This window comes from Nannospalax galili, unplaced genomic scaffold (assembly GCF_000622305.1).
Source record: "Nannospalax galili isolate Female #2095 unplaced genomic scaffold, S.galili_v1.0 scaffold24, whole genome shotgun sequence".
NCBI classification, from domain to species: Eukaryota; Metazoa; Chordata; class Mammalia; order Rodentia; family Spalacidae; genus Nannospalax; species Nannospalax galili.
Window position 1 is genome coordinate 2,544,521 of NW_008352654.1, and position 21,251 is coordinate 2,565,771.

Consider the following 21,251-nt stretch of genomic DNA (forward strand, 5'->3'; position numbering starts at 1 on the left):
TCGAAATCAGGGAGGGGGAAGCAGGAAAAGCAGGTAGGATTAGGGTCTGGAAGTGTTTACTTTTTCCCTCTTAAGATAAGAGAAAAACAGCTTCTAAAATCTCTGGTTATCAGGTAGAATCTGCTTATCCTATCTTTGGAGGTCAGAGGAAAGGCAGGCTGCTTCTCAGCAGAGTTTGTTTCCCTTGACTTCAAAGGTCAAGGTTCTTATCAGCTAAGTTCCCTTTTTTGGGCTCCAAAGTCTGTAGGTCCCTGTTGGGGAGTGGGGGAAGCTGCTGCTGTTTGGAACCCTACTAACAAATAGTGCCCTCTAAATTTTCTTTTCAAAAGGTCCAGCCTAGTTATGGATCTTTTACATACATTAATTTGTTTAATCTTCACAATCTTATGAGTTATATGAGATTATTAACATCTTTATACAGGTGGAGAAACTAAAATATCTGGAAGTAACTTGCTCTTGGCCATACTGGTAAATTGCAGAACCAGAATTCAGACCTATACAAGAACCAGTTCTTAGTTGCTATACTATACTGCTGTGTCTTTACTGTTTTACTCTGTCTCTTTTCCTCCCTACCCCAGCAGAGTAAATCTGATAATCTCATCTGCCTCACAAATATACAGTTTTTTCTGAAAGAAAAATTTTTATATTATAATAATGTATCAATAAGGATTATATTTGCCCTGTTTCATGCCTTCTCATATATCTAAATGGGGAAACCCAAAAAATATAAACTTTATCAAATTTTATTTTATAAATTTTTTGTATTTGTTCAAACATTTGAATGATTATAACTGAAATAAAGCCTAGACATCCTAATAATTATTTTCCTTTGGTCTTTTTTTTTTTTTGAGACAGGGTCTCCCTGTAGCCCCAGCTGGCCTGGAACTTACTATGTAGACCAGGCTGGCCTGGAACTTACAGAGCTCCACCTGCCTCTGAGTGCTAGGGTAAAAGGCATGCATCACCACACCTGGCACATCCTAACAAATTTTACAAAAGCAATACTCAATGCTCTTTGTAAAGTGTTGTCTAGTTTAGAAGACATTTGTTCCCATCTTGCCACTCTTCCTTTATATATCTGTCTTTATCTCACTCCATCCCTCCATTTCAAAGGCAAGGGGACATCATGCCTTTTAGAGGACCTTGTTCTCTAAATTACCTTTCTCTTTTTCTTGGACCTTTATTCTCCATCTTTCCATTGACTTTTCCAATTCAGTATATAAACAATGATTCATTATTATTTTCATTGAATCTGCATGTATGTAAGTGCACCCGTGTCTTGCAGTGCTGCGGAGATCAGAAGAGGGCTTTGGATGCCCCTGGAACTGGAGTTAAGGACAGTTCATAGCCACCATGTGGGTGCTGGGAATTGAACCCGGGTCCTCTGCAAGAGCAGTCAGTGCTCTTAACCTCTTAACTGTTGAGCCATCTCTCCAGCCCTGTTATTGAAAGTAACTCTTACAAGAAGCTTTACTGAGCTGGGTGGGAGTAGTGGTCATGCCTACCTATAATTCCAGCACCAGGGAGGCAGAGATAGAAGGTCCTCCAGTTCAAGGCCAGCCTAAGCTACATAGTGAGATTCTGTTATTTAAAGAACAAAAATAACTAAAAATTTTGCCATTAGGAAACTTTTTTAAAAGTTTGTCAATAATCTCAATGCAAAATTTATTTGACCATATAAACAAAAGAACTCACCTAATGAATTTGAAACCACAACTCAAAAAACAAAAAAAAGTGTCAGGTGTGGTGACACATGCCTTTAATCCCAGCACTTGAGAGGCAGAGGCAGGCAGATCTCTGTGAGTTCAAGGCCAGCTTGGTCTACACAGTGAGTTCCAGGATAGCTGGGGCTACAGGGAGACCCTGTCTCAAAAAGACCAAAAAAAAATTTTCTATTTAGTGTGTGTGTATGGTTTGTAAGTAAAGGTGCACACATATCACAGCCCATGTGTGGTCAGAAGACAGCTCAGGAATCAGGAGTCAAGACTACTTCCAGCATGGACTCCAAGGATCAAACTCAGGTTGTAGGGCTCATGCAGCAAAAAGCTCTTTTACCTGCTGAGCCATCTTTTATTTTTTTTAGTATTTTTGAGACAAGGTCTCCCTGAAGCCCCAGCTGGCCTGGAACTTGCTCTGTAGACCAGGCTGGCCTTGAACTCAGAGAGATCCACCTACCTCTGCCTCCCAAGTGCTGGGGATTAAAGGCATGCACTATCACACCCAGCTTCATGTTACCTTTTTAAAACTCAGGGTACTGTGTATAATCCCTAGTCCTTTTAACAGATCTGCGTGTTGCACATAAAGAAATGGGAGCTCAGAGGGGCTGTATCACTTGCTTAGCTTAGGAAGAGTAGCACTCAGTTCATACTTGTTCTTGTCTGAACCAAAGCCTGTTGTGTTTCTACAATAACATGCTAGTTTATTACAGTCTTTTAAAATTTTATTTCATTGTCATTTTATGTACTGCATGTATTTAAGTACACCTGTGCCATGTAATACCCATGGAGGTCAGAAAAGGGTATTGAATCCCCTGGAACTGAAGTTATGGATGGTTGTTAGCTACAATGTAGGTGCTGGGAATCGAACCCAGGTCCTCTGTAAGAGCAATCAGTGCCATTATTACAATCTTAAAGATGTCCTTTGATCCTCTGCCTGCCTCTGTTGCCCTATAGCTCTCTTCCTTTTTACGGAAAGGCTTTGTCTATTTGTTTACTTAGCATAGTCTTGCTGTATATCCCAGAGTAGCCTTCAATTTATGATCTACCTGCCTTAGCCTCTTTAATGCTAGGATTAAAGCACAAATCACCACATCCAACCCTATAGAAAATCTTTTTAAAGAGACTGTTAGTATTTATAGACTCATCTTGCCATTTATTTACTCTCAGCCTGTTGTAGTGTAATTTCTACTTCTCCCTCAATCAGGTCCCCCAGAGAAGTAGGACCCACAGGTAAGTGTGGGTATACATGTGCTTTTGTGCACTTACATGCAAATGTGAGAGAGATTATTTTGGGACTCAGCTCATATTTGTGAGTATGGCAAGTCTGAAATTTGTAAGGCAGGATAGGAACTCAAGGTAAGATTCCTATGTTACAAACTCACATTGAAATTTTTCTCAACTGATTGGACTGGACCTGTCCATGTAAGAAAAGCTAATCTCCTTTACCTAAAATCAGTTAATTGTAAATGTTAATCATATATCTTCACAGCCATTTTTGCTGTTATTTCAAGATCTTCCTTGTAAATTAGTCTGGTCTCAAATTTATATAGTCCAGGCTGGCTTGTATACATGATGATCCTCCTGCTTTAGCCCCCTGGGTGCTGGGATTACAGATGTGTCTCACCATGCCTAGCCACAGGAACATTTAGCCTACTTTTTGACCAAACAACTAGGTGACTGTAGCAGTGCCATTCTGATGTATAAAATTTTCCATCATAACTTCTATTACTCTACTGTGATTTGGATGCTACTTATTCCCCACTCTTCTGTCCCACTGACTATATTCCTGTTCTGGTGTTTGAAGGAGTTGCTCATTTCCTCTAACTCTAATTATTGGCGTTCTCTAGTGTCTTTGTCTCATCTACTAGCCTTAACGTCTCCTAATCTAGAATTCTTAGTTTTCTTTTGAGCTTCAGACCTAAATATCCACTTACCTACTTTATCTACTGAATTCCACCTGGCTGATGCACAGGCATCTCACACTGCTTGAAATCTCTACCTCATCCTCTCAAATTCTTTTGTATCTCTTCTGTATCTTAGTTGGGGGTGCCCTTTCTACTCAGTGGTCCAATCCAGGAACCCGGCCCCTCCCTTATACTATTTAAAAACTTCATTACCTATCTTAGGGGAGCTCAACCCTGATTTCCCACACCTGGAATCTTGTGGTCATCTTGCTTCCATCTCACTCTGACCCTTCAGTCACTGCTACAGAGTGATGTTTTTAAAATGCAAATCTAGGGACTATAAATGTAATAATTTTTTTGGTCTTTTTGAGACAGGGTCTCCCCATAGCCCCACCTGTCCTGGAACTCACTATGTAGACCAGCCTGCCTCTGCCTCCTAAGTGCTGGGATCAAAGGCGTGTGCCACCACACCCAGCAAGAGTAAAATCTCTTTAAAAGTGCAAATCTAACACCAGTGAGATGGCTCAGCAGGTAAAAGATACTTGCTGCCAAGCCTGATGACCTGAGTTCAAATATCCAGGGCTCACAATGTAGGAGAGAACTAATTCTCAGAAGTTGTCTTCTGACTCCACACATGTGCCTTGGCACACTTATTCCCCTCCATTCAATCAATCAATCAATAAATAAATGAGTGAGTGAATAAATAAATAATAAATAAATAAATAAGTAAAATAAATGGTAAATCTGTTTCATTGTGTTTGATTCTTTGAGTAGCTTTCAATTGCTTTTAGAATTAAGACCCAGTGCTTTCACAGGCATATAAGGCCCTCCAATGACTAGGCCTTTCCTCCTACTTTTCTTCCTTGCTCCTCACCCATCCTACTTTCAAGCCATATTGAAATATTTTAAGGGACCCCAGAATTTCATACTGTTTGCCTCCATGTCTTAGACTTCTGTTTTCTTCTGCCTGGTATGTCCACCACCATTTCTGTGCCTCCCTAACCGTGTCATAAGACATCGAGAAAAATTATTTCAGAACCCAGTTCTAACTTCTTGTTATAGCCTTCCCCAGTCCCACAGAGATTTGATGGGGTCTCCTTTCTGCATCATACTACCTTGTTTTCTGTTCAACTCTAGCACTTACTACTGTATTTTTATTGTTGTCATTGGAAAATCACCCTTCAGTGATCTGTGAGATCTTTGTGTATTTGCACTAACAAGTTACAGGTACTCATCCGGTATGGTGGTAGTAGAGGTCATGAGCCTGGAGTGAATCCTCACAGCTCATTTAGAGAAGAGCATGCCTCTATAGTCAGGATTCCTGGCTTGGCACATGGAATGGAGAATAGTAGGCAGCTTTGTTACTCTTCTTTGTTCCTTCTAGAGGCTCGGCTCCAAACTTAGCACCAGACTCCTTTTGCTCTATACTTTTTAAGATAGTCTGATACCCATTCTCAACCTTTGCTGTTTTTGTTTTATTTTGCTTATATCCATAGAGCAGTCAAGAAAAGACATTAAATTACTGTTGTGTTCCATCACAGAGGAAATAAATTGTTGACTTAGTCTCATGTGATTCTTGTTTGCCCCCCAAAAAGAAAAGTCTTTTAGCCAGTTAAAAAATTTAAATTTAAAACTTACTTTCTCAATAGTTTTTAAATTTTCCTATGCCCTCAAAATGTTCCATGCATTTAATGTCAAATTAAAACTAAACCAGCTGGGCATGGTGGTATATTTCTTTAATCCCAGCACTCGGGAGGCAGAGGCAGTCAAATCTCTGTGAGACTGAGCCAGCCTGGTCTACATAGTGAGTTCCAGGCCAGCTGGGAGTACAGGGAGATCCTGTTTCAAACAAAACAAAACAAATAAAAAACTGTATCAGATCAAGGTTAATCTTGAGGGGATAAATAGTTGGGGGGGGTTGTTTGTTTTTCTTTGTTTTTTTTTTTTTTTTTTGGCCTTTTTGAGACAGGGTCTCCCTCTAGCCCCAGCTGTCCTGGAACTCACTATATAGACCAGGCTGGCCTTGAACACAGAGATCTGCCTGACTCTGCCTCCCGAATGCTGGGATTAAAGGCGTGCGCCACCACACCTGGCTAAATAGTGGTTTTTAAAGAAAGGATTGTTTATAGAATAATGAAAGTTTCTTGCCATTTTTAACAAGAAAATTTCAGATGACCAAGAGTCTTGCTACACGCCTTAGGTGTCAGAGGGTAGTGGGGTGGTCTGCATACTGATTCAGACTTATCTGAAACTCTCTACTCCGAATATATCCATAGAAGTTACTTGTGGTGTAACTCCTTATGTATTTAATATTTATCTGACTCTTAGTTTTCTTGGTTGTTTTTCCTCAAATGAGTAAAGAATATAGAAATTCTTTCCCTTTATGGAATGTGATACCTTGGTTTTAATTCTATTTTTCCCTTCTCCTTTACCTAATTTATATTATAGTTTTGCATTGTGTTTTTAAAATAATGGCTTTGGCTTGTTTTTTCCTGAATGTTCTGCAGTTTGGTTTGAGTATCTGGCTTTCGGGATCCCTCCTGAACTTGGATTTAATCTGTACTTGTGGCTTTTAGAAGGCAGAAGTCATTGTTTTCTGTGGAAGATGAGTTCTTTTCTTTTTAACATTTTATATATATATGTGTGTGTGTGTGTGTGTCTCCCCCCCCCTTTTTTTAAGACTGGAAAGAAAGCAGTGAAAGCAGTCCTGTGGGTATCAGCAGATGGACTCAGAGTTGTGGATGAAAAAACCAAGGTAAGAGTTCTATGAGCTAAAATGTGATTGCTCATAGGATTTTTTTTATTTATTCCTGATGATCAAATATAATGCCATTGAACTGTTATAGTCACTTTGTAATATCCTTCTACCATGTCCAAAGTACAGTCTCTTGAGAGACTATTTTTTTTCTTTTTAAACATAATGTTTTTTATTTATTCTTTTTTTAAAAAAATTTTTTTATTATTCCAAAGAGAAGCAATTTTTAACATTTTTTCCAGAGAGACTATTTTAGTGTCCAGGAAACTTAATTTAGTTACTCATTTACTTTATGAAAAATTCTCTCAACATTTTGTTCTACATGACATAGTATGTTTAATTTACCAAGCATTAACACTTAATGTTAAGGTATGAGTTCTATTTTTGTTTATATACGTTTAAAATTTTGTTCAGATCTACAAATATACAAGGTGATATTTTTGGGGGGGGGGTTGTTTTTTTTTTTTTTTGTCTTTTTTTGAGACAGGGTCTCCTTGTAGCCCCAGCTGTCCTGGAACTCACTATGTAGATCAGGCTGGCCTCGAACTCACAAAGATCTGCCTGCCTCTGCCTCTCAAGTGCTGGAATTAAAGGCAGGCGTGTGCCACCACGCCCGGCAATTATTTATTTATTTATATTATGTGTATGTGTGTATTGCCTGCATGTAGGTAAGTGCGCCTGTGTCGTGCAATGCCCGCGGAGGTCAGAAGAGGCTGTTGGGTCCCCTGGGACTGGAGTTACGGACAGTTGTTTGCTGCCATGTGGGTGCTGGGATTTGAACCCGGTTCTTCTGCAAGAACAACCAGTGTTCTTAACTGCTGAGTCATCTTTCCAGCCTCCTACTGTAATTTTTAAATGACAGAATACATCTGAAATTTTCCCTTGTTTCTTAAGAAAATGTCTTAGAAAATAAGAAATCAGGGCTGGAGAGATGATTCAGTGGTTAAGAGCACTGGCTGCTCTTGCAAGAGGATCCCAATTCAATTTCCAGCACCCACATGGTGGTGAACAACTGGCTGTAACTCTAGTTCCAGGGGATCCGATGCCCTGTTCTGACCTCTGCAGGCATTGCACAACACAGGTGCACTTACATGCAGGCAATACACTCATACACGTAGAATAAAATAAAAATAATAAAAATTTTAAAAAGAAATTCCTAAATGAATTAACTAACCTAAATTTGGAAGTAGATACAGTTGGTCAGGTAAAGAACAGTTTTGATGGACAATATATCTGGGTTTTGGGAGGTTTTGGTTTGGTTTGTGGTTTTAGGTTTTTTTGTTTGTTTGTTTTTTAGAGCATCTCCTTATATATCCCTGGCTCGCCTGGGATGCACAGAGCTCCTCCTCCCTCTGCTTCCTGAGTGCTGGGATTAAAGGCCTGTGCCACCATGTTCAGCCTGGCAGATTTTTTTTTTTAATTCTTTTATGTGTATGAGTGTTTTGCCTACATATGTGTAAGTGTACCAAATATGTGCAATATCCACAGAAGTCAGAAAAGAGCTTCAGATCCCCTGGAACTAGAGTTATGGATGGTTGTGAGTCACCATGTGAATGCTAGAACTGAACCCAGGTCTTCTATAAGACCAGCAAGTACACTTAACCACTGACCCATTTCTCCAGCCCCTTATCAGATAAATTTTAAGTGATTTAATATAGCTGTATATTTGTTATTGTTGGTTTTTCTTTTGGTTGGTTGGTTTTGTTTTGTCTTTTTGAGACAGGCTCTCTCTGTATCCCCAGCTGGCCTGGAACTCTCTATGTAGACCAGGTTGGCCTGGAACTCACAAAGATCCACCTGCCTCTGCCTCCTGAGTGCTGAGATTAAAGGCATGCACCACCACACCTAGCTAGATCTTTGACTTTTTAAGTTAAAGAGAAGAAATAGACTTAAGTTTGGAACATTACTGTTGAAAACAGTAATTATTTTATTTTATTTTATTTGGTCTTTTTGAGTCATAGCCCCAGCTGGCCTGAAATTTGCTATGTAGACTAGGCTGGCCATGAAATCACAAAGCTCTGCCTGCATCTGCCTCCCAGGTGCTGGGATTAAAGGTGTGCACCACCATGCCCATGGATTTTGATCATTTTTAAGAATTTGTATCATTGGCTGGTTATGATGGCCCACTCTTTAATTGGGGAGGCAGAGGTAGGTGGATCTCTGAGTTTAAGACCAGCCTGGTCTACATAGTGAGTTCCAGGCCAGCTGGGGCTACAGGGAGACCAAAAACAAACAAACAAACAAACAAACAAAGAATTTGTATTATTTTGATTTGTGTTTTGAATGAAATTTACTTTTGGAAAAGGGGCTTAGTATATAGCCCTAGAGTGTCCTCAGTCTACCAATTCCTCTGCTTCAGTCTCCCAAGTGCTGAGATTACAGTACCAGGGAAATTTGTTGTACTTATGGGTTATGTATTTGTTTTTCACTGTAGTTGGAAATTGATGTTGCCCTGGGAGCACTTATGAATTTTTATGAATTTTCTTTCCACATTCATTGACTGATACTAGCAATTGGTGGGTGGGTTGGAGGCAAAATCTCTATAGAGCCCAGCCTGGGGTATATAGAGAGATCTGGAATTCACTGTGCAGCAGCCCAAACTGAATTTGAATTCTACCCCATCTTTCCAAGTGTTGGGATTAGAGGTGTGAACCACTGAGCCCAGATTAAATTGGTAACTTGTCACCAATGGATCTACTTCCCAACCTTTATATTTTACCTATAAACAAGGACCAATACAGTGTTGGAATTAGTGTTTGTGACAAGGTAATACGCAAATTTACCATAGTCTAAAAGTCAGAATTTGAGGTCTCTAAACTTTGAGCAAGAAACTGTGTCAGACTGATTGTGTTCCTGCCCCACTCCCGATGTCTACCTTGGTTCTGGTGGCATTCTACTTAAAAACCTGATAGCTTTTGAGTAGTTTCTTAGAGAAACAGATAAATTAATTGAATTATAGTGGTAGAAAATACTTTGTTTTGAGACAGGGTCTTACTGTGTAGCCCTAGCCAGGCGTGTACCATCATACCTAGCCCTTTTTTTAGGGGGTGGTGGTTTTTTGGTTTTGGTTTTGTTTTGGGTGTGTGCACCCACACTAGGATCTCATTATATAGCCCAAGCCAGCATGGAACTTGCTGTGTAGACTGGATTGACCTTGAATTTGCAGCAGTCCTTCTACCTCTACCTGGTGCAGGGGTTATAGGCATGCACTGCCACACATGGCCTGTTTGTTTGTTTGTTTGTTTGTTTGTTTTGAGACAAGATCTCATTATGTAGCACAGGCTGGCTCCTGCCTCAGCCTCCAACTACTAGAAAAGCATATAGCACCATGCTGAAATTTGTATTACTAAAAAGGAGAAAAACAGCCGGGCGTGGTGGTGAATGCTTTTATTCCCAGCTTAGCACTCAGGAGGCAGAGGCAGACAAGATTTCTGTGAGTTCAAGGCCAGCCTGGTCTACATAGTGAGTTCCAGGTCAGCTGGGACTACAGGGAGACCCTGTGTCAAAAAGACAAAAAAAAAAAAAAAATCAAACAAACCAAAAGAAAAACCAAAAAGACAAAAAAAATCTCCTTCCACCAAGGTGGGTCAGTCTTGATTGGCACCAAGCATCCTTACCCACTGAGCCATCTCACTGACCTGAAGAAAAAAAAAATTGTTTTTTAAAAGTATCTTCAGTGCCATGAAGAAAAAAGAATTTAAATATTTTTTAAAATATTTTATTTATTATTTTTATTTGTGCCCTCGGAGGACAGAAGAGACTGTCAGATCCCCTGGAACTGGAGTTACGGACAGTTGTTAGCTGCCATTTGGGTGCTGGGATTCGAACCCTGGTCTTCTGCAAGAACAGTCAGTGTTCTTAACTGCTGCGCTCTCTCTCCAGCCCCAAGAATTTAAATATTTTTAAGTGTCGTCAGTATTTCACTTCTAGCAGTGATTGCATGCAGCTCCTATTTGGGGTGACCCTCCAGCAAGAAGCTGTGAATTCTGACCCAAACAATTCAGTTATTTGAAGGCACTGAAGCAGGCAGATTCTGGAGGGAAATTTGGACACTTGGAAGAAGAAAATGGCAATGGGTGGTTGTCATTTCACTACCCTGAAGACAGACCCAAATCTGTACTATAGGGTATAAGCCAAAATGCTAATAAAAACTCTATTTTCTGGTCTACAAAGATCAGAAGATAGAGTTTGAGGTAATAGTCACTGGAAAATAAAAGGAGAATTTCTGGCAGTAAGAGAGCCAAAGAGGAGGACTCCGCCCCAAGTCTGTGTGTGAGTCCCACTCCAGTCTCTCATCCTGTAACCAGGAGTAAGGCAGACTCCTGATAGCCCAGCTAAAGATATAAAAACTGTAATTTGACCTGGGGTTCAAAAGGTAAGCGTTATCCTTTTGAGTTTAGATCAACTACCTACTAAAACCAAAAGCAACACTTCTAAGTCATGGAGTCCTGGCTCTCTACATACAATATTTGCAGTGAAAAATAATTGAACATACAAAGAAACAGAAAAGTGTGATTCTTCTTCACAGAGAAAATAGAGATACAACCTCAAGATAATCTAGGTGTTGGAATTAGCAGACATGAATTACAAAGCAGGCACTACAGTTATACCCAGTGATGTAAAGGAAAAGATACTAATATTGCATGAACAGCTAGAAAATTTTCAGCAGAGAAATTATGAAAAAGAAGAAAATGGAAACTCTATGCCTGAAAAATATAGCACTTGAACTTATAAATCTACTGGATGGGGATATATAGTTAGTTGAAGAAGGTAGAGTATGGAATAGGATATATTACTGTCATAATATGTGTTACAAAGGTGTTACGAATATTACTATCGTGTTTTTGCTATATTAAATATATTGATTTAATTTATTATCAGATTAAACATGGAATTTCCATGAAAGAGATCTAGAACTAGAACCAACTGATACATGTTTTAGAAGATGGAGGTAAAGTGAGGGAGCCTTCTGAGCAAGGTAATGTTTCCTGAGCCAAACTACTAGATACAGATGTAGCTATTCCATGGTCTAGGTTCAGCTTATGTGGGGATTCTATAATGTGAAATGAATGTCCTGTTTATTCTGAGAAGACTGAATACCTCCTAAGGCCTTTCTTGCTTTGTGCTTCCTGTTTTCTAGGACCTCATAGTTGACCAGACAATAGAGAAAGTTTCTTTCTGTGCCCCAGATAGGAACTTTGATAGAGCCTTCTCTTACATATGTCGTGATGGCACCACTCGGCGCTGGATTTGTCACTGCTTCATGGCTGTCAAGGACACGGTAAGTCCAACATGGTATATTCCATCATGAGGGTTCTCAGCTGAGCTCCTTCCAGCTAGTCAGAGCCAAGCAGTTTCCTCTACATTTTTAATAAGCACATGGTATGAAGGCTACTTGTACATGTGCCATTTTATGTAAGATTTTCTTCCCTTTATTCAAGTAATTTTCACTCTTGCTCCAAACCTGTGAGTGGCAAGTCACAAAGCCTGTGTCTGAGATCCAGAGTGGTTAAAGGAGAATTAAAACTACCCTGGTCAGCTTGTGATGTAGCTCATTGGTAGAAACTTTGAGTTCAGTCCCTGGCACCACAAGAGAAAGAAAAGAGGGAGGAAAGGGGAAGAAGGACAGGGAGGGGAGAAGAGGAGGAGAAAAAAGGTAATAGTAATCGATAAACTTCAGTTGGAGCTTTTAATTATGAAAGTATTTGCACTTTTTTTTTTTTTTTTGAGACTAGGGTCTGTGGTTCCCTGAACTCAAGATCCTCCTGCCTCAGCCTGCCAAGCAACTGGGACTACAGGCATGTACCACCACATCCACCTGTTCTCAGAATTCTGAAGTATGTTTGTTTGCTAACACATCTAGGTAGAAGATTCAGGCATGAAAGATATTTATAAACTTATTCAAGGTGGCTGCTACAAATGAAATAGCTGAATTGGAAAATACTTTAATTAAAAGATTGAGCAGTAATAGAAAATGATTCATGTTGACCTTTTATTTATCTATTTATTTTTATTTTGAGACAAGATTTCTTCACTCTGTAACCCAGGCTGACCCCAAACTTGCTACAGTCCTTCTACCTCAGCCCCCTAAGTGCTGAGATTATAGGCATTGAGGCACCACACCTGGCTGGAAGTATATTTATTTTTCTTTCTTGCTGTTTTGTAGTGTTAGAGGTAAAAACCCAGGACCTTATACATACATTTGTGTATGTTTCATTTTGTTATTTGAGACAGAGTTTTATGTAGCCCAGACTGGCCTTGAACTTCTCATTTGCCACCCAAGTGCTAGGCAACACTATGCCCAGTAAGCCAAGCCATAAAATCTTGTGTTGAAAAAATAATGCCAGGCATGGTGGCACACACCTTTAATACCAGCACTCAGGAGGCAAAGACAGGCAGATCTCTGTGGGTTCAAGGCCAGCCTGATCTCCACAGCAAGTTCCAGAACAGCCAAGGCTACATAGTGAGACCCTGTCCCTAAATAAATAAATAATAAAAATAATAGGGGCTGGAAAGATGGCTCAGAGGTTAAGAACACTGGTTGTTCTTGCAAAAGACCTGGGTTCAAATCCCAGCACCCACATGGCAGCTAACAACTATCCATAACTCCAGTCCCAGGGGATCTGACAGCCTCTTCTGATCTCCCCAGGCATTGCATGACACAGGTGCACTTAACCTACATGTAGGCAATACACACATACACATAAAATAAAAATAATAAATACAGTTTTAAAAATAATAATAATAAGCCAGGCATGGTGGCGCATGCCTTTAATCCCAGCACTTGGGAGGCAGAGGCAGGCTGAGCTCTGTGAGTTCAAGGCCAGCCTGATCTACCTAGTGAGTTCCAGGACAGCTGGGACTACAGGGAGACCCTGTCTCAAAAATACAAAAAAAAAAAAAAAATAGATATTAATTAAGGGGGCTGGAAAAAAAAATTAAAGCCAGAATAGTGGAGTGTGGTGGCACATACCTATAATCCTGACACTTAAAAACAGAGGCAGGAGGATCACTGAAAGTGAAGGCCAGTCTGGTCTGCTGGTCTTGGTCTGCCAGCCAAGAAAAAAAGTCCAGTATAGTGTAATCCTAGCACTGAGAGTCAAAGGCAGGACAACTGAGGTCAAGTCCAGCCTAGACTACATAAGGAGACCCTGGAGAGAGAGGGGAGATAAAGGAAATAATTTCATCTTTCATGTAAATAATTGAAAATCCTGGTGCTAGAGAGATGGTTCACAACCCTCTGTAACTCCAGTTCCAGGGGATCCAGTACCCTCTTCTGGCACCACACATGGTGCACATAACTTCACACCAGTGCACACACATACACATAAAAAGAAAAAAAAAAATTTTTTTTTTTTGGTCTTTTTGAGACAGGGTCTCCCTGTAGCACCAGCTGGCCTGGAACTCACTATGTAGACCAGGCTGGCCTTGAACTCACAGAGGTCCACCTGCCTCTGCCTCTTCTTCACCTAGCATTGAGTATATAATTTTTGAGGTGATTTTTGTTTTTCTTTTTAAAAATATTTTTATTGATTGGAGAATTTCATGCAATGTATTTTGATAATATTCAGACTCTCTTGCCTGCTCCACCCCCACTTACTACTCTTCCACTTCATGTCCCCTATTATCATTTGTCTTTTTAAAAAAATTTTTTTAATTTAATGTGTATGAGTGTTTAGACTGCGTGTATCTAAGTGTGCCCATGTCATACAGTGCCCTCAGAGGCCAGAGGAAGGTGTCAATTTCCTGGAACTGGAGTTGCGGACATTTGTGAGCCGACATGTGGATGCTAGGAACTGAACTTGAATCTTCTGAAAGAACAGCCAGGACTATTAACCATTGAGCCTTGTTTTTGCCCATGGAGTCTAACCTATGTTTCCCAAATGTTCTTGGCTGTGACTTTATCCCTTGGAGTCCAGTCAACTTATCAGGTATCACACTAGTAAAGAAAACTGACTCTTCCTCTCCCAGCAACCATCAAATGCCAGTAGATCCTTAGCTATAGCTGGAGCCTCCTGCCCACCTCCCCCATCCATGCTAGATCCCAATCTGATCTGAGTCTCATGCATGCTGTCACAAGTGCTATGGATTATATTCAACTTCCCTGTGGTATCCAGACAACACAATGTCTTTGTATTCATCTACCACCCTTTTTTGTTTTGGGGTTTTTGGGTTTTTTTGGTTTGTTATGAGACACAGTCTCATATAGCTAGATTTACCTCAGACTCGCTATGTAGCTGAGGATGGTCTTGAGCTCTTGATCCTCCAGCGTCCGCCTCCGAAGTGTTGGAATTGCAGGTGTGAACCACCATGCCTGGCTAATTTCTGGGTTTTTGGAAGTTCAGACAAAATAAGGTATTTGTGAAGCTACAATTAGTCAATGATGAAAAGTATCAAGTTTCTTAAAGACTATATATGTAAAGAAAACATGGTGGGGAGAGGGGAAGGGAAACAGAAAGAGAGAGAGGGAGAAGCTTTGTCCTTGTAATAGAGCTATGCTCAGCTACAAATGGCTCCTAAAAGTCTCTCACACACACACACACTTTACTCCCCTTTCATGATTTAATACCCTAACCTTACATCACACTACTGAGAAGTTAGAATAAGTCTACCAGTCTTTACATAAGCAATCAAAAGGTTTATAGTTACATAAAAAAAAATTTTTTTGAGCCTGGTGTAGTGGTATACTCCTTTAATCCCAGCATTTGGGAGGTAGAACAGGCAGATCTTGTGAGTTCAAGTCCAACCTAGTCTACATAGTGAGTTCCAGGCCAGCTGGGGCTACAGGGAGATGCTGTCTCAAAATGACAAAAAAAATGGATTTTTAAATGCATCTTTATTTCATGTGTATGAGCGTTTTGCCTGCATGTGTCTAAGTGCACCTGTGTCATGCAATGTCCACAGAGGCCAGAAGAGGGTGTCAGATCACCTGAAACTAGAGTTGTGAAACATGGTGTTGTTAGCTGCCATGTGGGTGCTGGGAACTGAACCCAAGTCCGGGGCTCTTAACCACTAAACCATCTTTCCAGACCCAGTTATGTAAAATCTTACAAACAAGTATTTTAAACACTACCTCCTCTTATGATATCTGATACTAGCATGTAAAATCCACTAAACTGGTTTATTCACAGCCGTATGTAGGAGCAGCTGCCCATATAGTAAAAATTTGAGAATACCACAAAAGCCTCCCTATTGCCAGATAATGCTTCTTACTATGAGTGATGCCAACAGTTATTTTATGTGTGTGTTTGCTGCATGTGTGTATATGAACCACATGCATGCCTGGTGACCACAGAGACCAGAAAAGGCATCATACCTCTTGGATCTGGATTTACGGATGGTTATTAGCTGCCATGTGGATGCAGGGAACTGAACCTGGATCCTCTGCAAGATCAGCAAGTGCTTTTATCCACTGAACCATCTCTCCAACTCCTAACTTTTTTATTCTACAATAACAGTATGGTTTAAAATATGAATAACTGATAAAAATAATGCATTTCATTGGTTAAGTTCTGGGTGATTGAATGTATCTATAAAATAGTGTTTATAAAAACTCCATTATTTTCCTACACACAAGCAAATCAGTGTAATAATGAGTGACAGAGCTAGAAGAATAGGAAGGGATGAGGAAAAGCATCAAAAGGACTTGAGAAAAGGGAGACAGAGCGCAGCTCTCCTTTGCTTGATTCCCTTTCTAATCAGGAGCTGTATTTATCAGAAATTTTAGGTTTATATCTTTCTTTTCCTAGATATGTTAGCAATATATTTAAGCTTCTAAAATTTGCCCTGCCTCTCCAGTGGTTTCTTAGAAATGCCTGGCAAATATTTCTGCTCTTCCCCTTTTAAAGGGCAGCTGGAGGACTGGAGAGAGGGCTCAGTGGTTAAGACCACATACTGCTCTTACAAAAGACCCAAGTTTGGTTCCAGGCACCACATTGAGTCACTGACAACCTCCTGTAACTCCAGCTCTAGAGGGATCCAATGTCTCTGACCTCCACAGGCACCTGTACCCACATGCACATATCCACATACAGACATATACATACACATAATTAAAAATAATAAAAATAAAGCTTGTGTGGTACCACATACCTTTAATCCCAGCACTCAGGAGACAGAGGCAGGTGAATCTGTGAGTTCGAGGCTAGCCTGATCTACATAGAAAATTCCAGGCCAGCTGTGGCTACAGGGAGACCCTGTCTCAAAATAATAATAATAATAATAATAATAATAATAATAATGATGATGGCAGGCAACTGAAAGTTTTGAATATAAAGATGTAGAACTTTTAAGCAGTATGTAGCCAGAGCCTTAGTGATAGGAGCTCCCTGTGGCTGTATCCAGAAGCACAAGTTGCTGATGCTCATATTATACCCAAGTAACAACTAATGTAATTGAAATATTTCATAAGCACTAGGATAATTTATTTAAATTAATTTGGAATGTAATTTTAAGCTGGAATGTGCAACATTTTTGTCTTTATAAAAATATGTATTTGTATGTAGTTGTTTGTACTGTAACTCCCAGAAAGCTTGAAAAACCTGCTCTCTACAGGGTGAAAGACTGAGCCATGCAGTAGGCTGTGCTTTTGCAGCCTGTTTAGAGCGTAAACAGAAACGGGAGAAGGAATGTGGAGTAACTGCTACTTTTGATGCCAGTCGGACCACTTTTACACGAGAAGGATCATTCCGTGTCACAACTACCACTGAACAAGCCGAAAGAGAAGAGATCATGAAACAGTTGCAAGATGCCAAGAAAGGTACAGTATGTTCCTCTACAGTGTCTTTATTTAATACAGGTTTTCCCAACAGGTTTATATTTTGAAGCTGTCACAGACAAGTTTTCTATAATCAGAAGGAACCCTTGCTGCTGAGAATGTAGCTCAGTGGTAGAGCATTCCTATCAAGGCTTTGGTACTATCTCCAGCATCCACCCCCCCTGCCCCCCAAAACACACACATACACATCCCTTAACAATATACGAAGACTTTAATTGCAAAGCTGAAAATTCTACAGAAGTCCTTTTAGAGTGGCTTAAAAATCATTTTTTCTTTCTGTCATGTTTCTCCAGGGAACGTGAGAATGCAGTTGAAGAGGGTTTAGGGTTGCAAAGGGAACACTGACTATGATGCTGGCAGAGATCTAACAAAGATATTGTGCTGATTATATTACTACTGTAATCCTGAATCCTTTAGTCACAAAAGTCTATAGATTCTGAGAGGTTAACCCTTCTTTCCCATAGCCGCTTAGTTTTAGTGTGTGATTTTGTAGAATCTGAGCTTTTTAGCTATACATGGCATCATAGTAACAAGGCCTGTACAAGCATTGAAGGTACTCCATAGTCTGTTAAGTTGGGTTGGGTATGACGTGGTTTGGTTTGGGTTTTTTTTGGCACAGGGTCCACGCTGGCCTTGAACTCAATATGTAACAGAAGATGACCTTGTACTCCTGATTCTCATGCCTCCACCTCCCAAGTGCTAGGATTACAGGCTTGTGCCACCACAACTACCTAAAAGCAAAAGCATATTCTTTTTTTTTTTTTTTTTTTTTTTTTTTTTTTGGTCTCCCTGTAGCCCCAGCTGGCCTGGAACTCACTATGTAGACCAGGCTGGCCTCAAACTCACAGATATCCACCTGCCTCTGCTTACCAAGAGCTGGGATCAAAGGCGTGCACCACCATGCCCGGCCTTGGAAAGGATATTCTTGTGAAGGCTGGAATAAAGATTCTCCATAATCAGAATGAGACTCAACTGATACTCATGTGGAAACAGTCTTATATTTAGATGTTCTAATTTGCTTTCTGTTGCTGTGATAGAAACACCTGACCAAGGAAACTTATAAAATGAAGAGTTTATTTAGCTTATGGTTCCAAAGGGGCAAGAGTCCATCATGGTGGGGAGGCATGGCAGCAGAGGTGACTAGAGTAGGAGCAGAAGCTAAGCACTCACAACTGGAGCAACTGGAAATCTGGCAAGTCTTAAGAACTCTCTAAGCCTGCCCCCAGTGACTTGCTTCCTCCAGCATGGCCACACCTTCTAGGACTTCCCAAAACAGCACCACCAACTGGGGACAAAATACTCAAATATTTGGAGCCTATGGGAGGCATTCTTTTTCAAATCACCACAAAAAAACACTGACTAAAACCAGCTTGCAGAGGAAAGGGTTTATTTCAGCTTACAGGTGACTGTCCATTATTAATGAAGCCAAGGCAGGAACTGGAGCAGAGACCATGGAAGAACACTGTTTGTGACTTGCTTCCTCTGGTTTACTCAGCTCCCTTTCTTCTACAGCCTAGGCCCACCTGCCCAGGAATGACAGCCCACAGTCAGCTTGGCCCTCCTATATCAATAAGCAATCAACAAAATGCCCCAGAGAGATGGCCTCAGACCAGTCTGATGGAGGGGATTCCTCAGTTGAGGTTCTCTAGTTTGTCAAGTTGACAAAAACCAACTGGCACATTGCATTTAACACAATTTGAAACTTTCCTTTTGCATCCTTTTATTCAAATGAGCCACAAATGTATTTTGTCTATGATTTAAAGACTGGTTTATGACATATTTGGATCCCCTAATCAAATTTGCATATAGTTAATTAGATCTTTCTAACTTTGTCACTCTCAAAATCATTCCCACCCCTCCCCACAAACATTGGATATAGGAATCATTTTATTTGGGGGTGATAATTTTTTATTAGCATATGCTAATTATAGATAATTAATAATGGGTTTTATATCTCATACATAGGATATATTTTGAGCCTATTCACACCCTATCACCCTCCCTTATCCCTCCCACTCCTGCTGATCCCTTCTTCCAAACTAACCCCCTTCTACTTTAATGTCTTTTTTCTCAACTATTTATTTTCTCTTTCTTTCTTTCTTTCTTTCTTTCTTTCTTTCTTTCTTTCTTTCTTTCTTTCTTTTTTTTTTTATGATCCAATGAGTTTCTATAGGGTTGCCTACAGGAGCACAGAGGAGTATGGTCACTTTTGCCAGTGGATACACCAATGAGGAAAACATCTCTTCCCTCCCCTATCAACCATTAACTTCTTGTACATCCTCGGGAGCAGTGGGATCCAACAAAGCCCTCCCCACTTCATGTTAAGATGTTGATGGGCCCGGGCCCAGTCTTGTGTAGGTCTTATGCCAATAATAACTGCTTCTGTGAGTTCAGGAGTGCAACAGCTATGTCATACCATGAAGTCCACATTCCACACCACTTTCCCCTCTCTTCTAGCTCTAACATTCTCTTTTTTTAAACTTTTTTTTTTAATTTTACGTGTATGCATGTATTGCCTGCGTGTAAGTAAGTGCACCCGTGTCATGCAGTGCCTGGAGAGGTCAGAAGAGGCTGTCAGATCCCCTGGGACTGGAGTTATGGACTGTTGTTAGCTGCCATGTGGGTGCTGGGATTCAAACCTGAGTCTTCTGCAAGAAAAACCAGTATTAACTGCTGAGCCATCTCTCCGGCCCCTCTTACATTCTTTCTATGATATTTCTTCCGTGATATTCCTTGAACTTTGGAGGAGGTAATAACAGATGCCCCGTTTGTGACTGAGCATTCAACAGTCACTTTACTCACAGTACTTTGGTAAGTTATAAGTCTCTTCTGGTACCACTGACCACTATTTTTTAAAAAAACGCTTCTCTGACCAAAGCTAACAGCAGCACTAATCTATGGGTATAAACCTAGTTACTGCCAGACAAGGTGGTGCATGCCTAATCCCAGCACTAAGGAGGCAGAGACAGGCGGATCTTTGTGAGTTCAAGGCCAACCTGGTCTACATAGGGAGTTCCAGGCCAGGTGGGACTACCAGGAGACCCTGTCTCAAAAAGACAAAAAAATAAATAAATAAATTTAATTTTTGGTACCCTAACCCCTAAAACTCACCTCGCCCTAACCCTAATGTATAAGCAAATTTTAGCCCTCCATACCCTCTGGACTGTAGGCTTTGACTAGTTTTACTGTACCAGGCATGAATTCTCTCTTTTGTAGTAGGCTGGAAATCCAATCAGAAAGTGGTTAGTTAACCTCAGTAACAGATTTTCCACTATTGCACCAGCAGGCACATATTGCCTGGTCAATCAGTACAGAGTTCACAAGCTGAATAACACTGAACAGTCTCTCCCCTGCAGCCTACATATCACTTTGCAGTACCATAAGGGCTATCCAGTAGAAAGGAGGTTTCCAGCCCAGTTCCAACTTGATTTCTGTGTGCCTAGAACATGTGGTATATTCAGCAATAGGATCTAACCATCTAGATGAACCAACATCCTTATTGTTATTCTTTCTTTGTTTTTTAGATTTATTATTTTTTTTGGTTTTTGGTGGTTTTTGTTTTTTGTTTTTTATCTTTTTGAGACGGGGTCTCTCTGTAGTCCCAGCTGGCCTGGAACTTGCTATGTAGACTAGGCTGGCCTTGAACTCACAGAGATCTGCCTGCCTCTGCCTCCCAAGTGCTGGGATTATAGGTGTGCGCCACCACACCCAGCTTTAGATTTATTCTTAATTATATGTACATGTGTCTGTGTGTCTCTGTGTGTATGCATGTATGAGTACAGATGTCTGTGGATTCCCAAAGAGGATATTAGATCCCCTGGAGCTAGAGTTAGAGGGGTTGTAAACCACTTGATGTGGGTGCTGGGAATCAAACTTCCGTCCTCTGAAACAACAACAAATGCTCTTAATAACTGAGCCATCTCTCCAACACCCAAATTGTCATTCTTTAAGGACCTTTCATGAAGATGCCATTGGTACTGGGTTATTTAAGTCTGTTCAGTTTTTTTGTTTGTTTTGGTCTTTTTGAGACAGGTTCTCTTTAGCCCTAGCCAGCCTGGAACTCATTATGTAGATCAGGCTGGCTTTGAACTCAGAAA

General features: G+C 40.4%; 1 protein-coding gene across 16 annotated transcripts in view; it reads left to right on the plus strand.

Moving 5' to 3' along the window:
- Numb (NUMB endocytic adaptor protein) overlaps window positions 1-21,251 on the plus strand; it is a 163,257-nt gene that overhangs the window by 132,800 nt on the left and 9,206 nt on the right. For all 16 annotated transcript variants that reach the window (XM_017802368.2, XM_008849782.2, XM_029554396.1 and 13 more), the window contains 3 exons: window positions 6,303-6,377; window positions 11,518-11,658; window positions 16,932-17,136. In XM_017802368.2, the coding sequence (XP_017657857.1) occupies window positions 6,303-6,377; window positions 11,518-11,658; window positions 16,932-17,136 (421 nt within the window). The remainder of the gene's footprint in view (window positions 1-6,302; window positions 6,378-11,517; window positions 11,659-16,931; window positions 17,137-21,251) is intronic.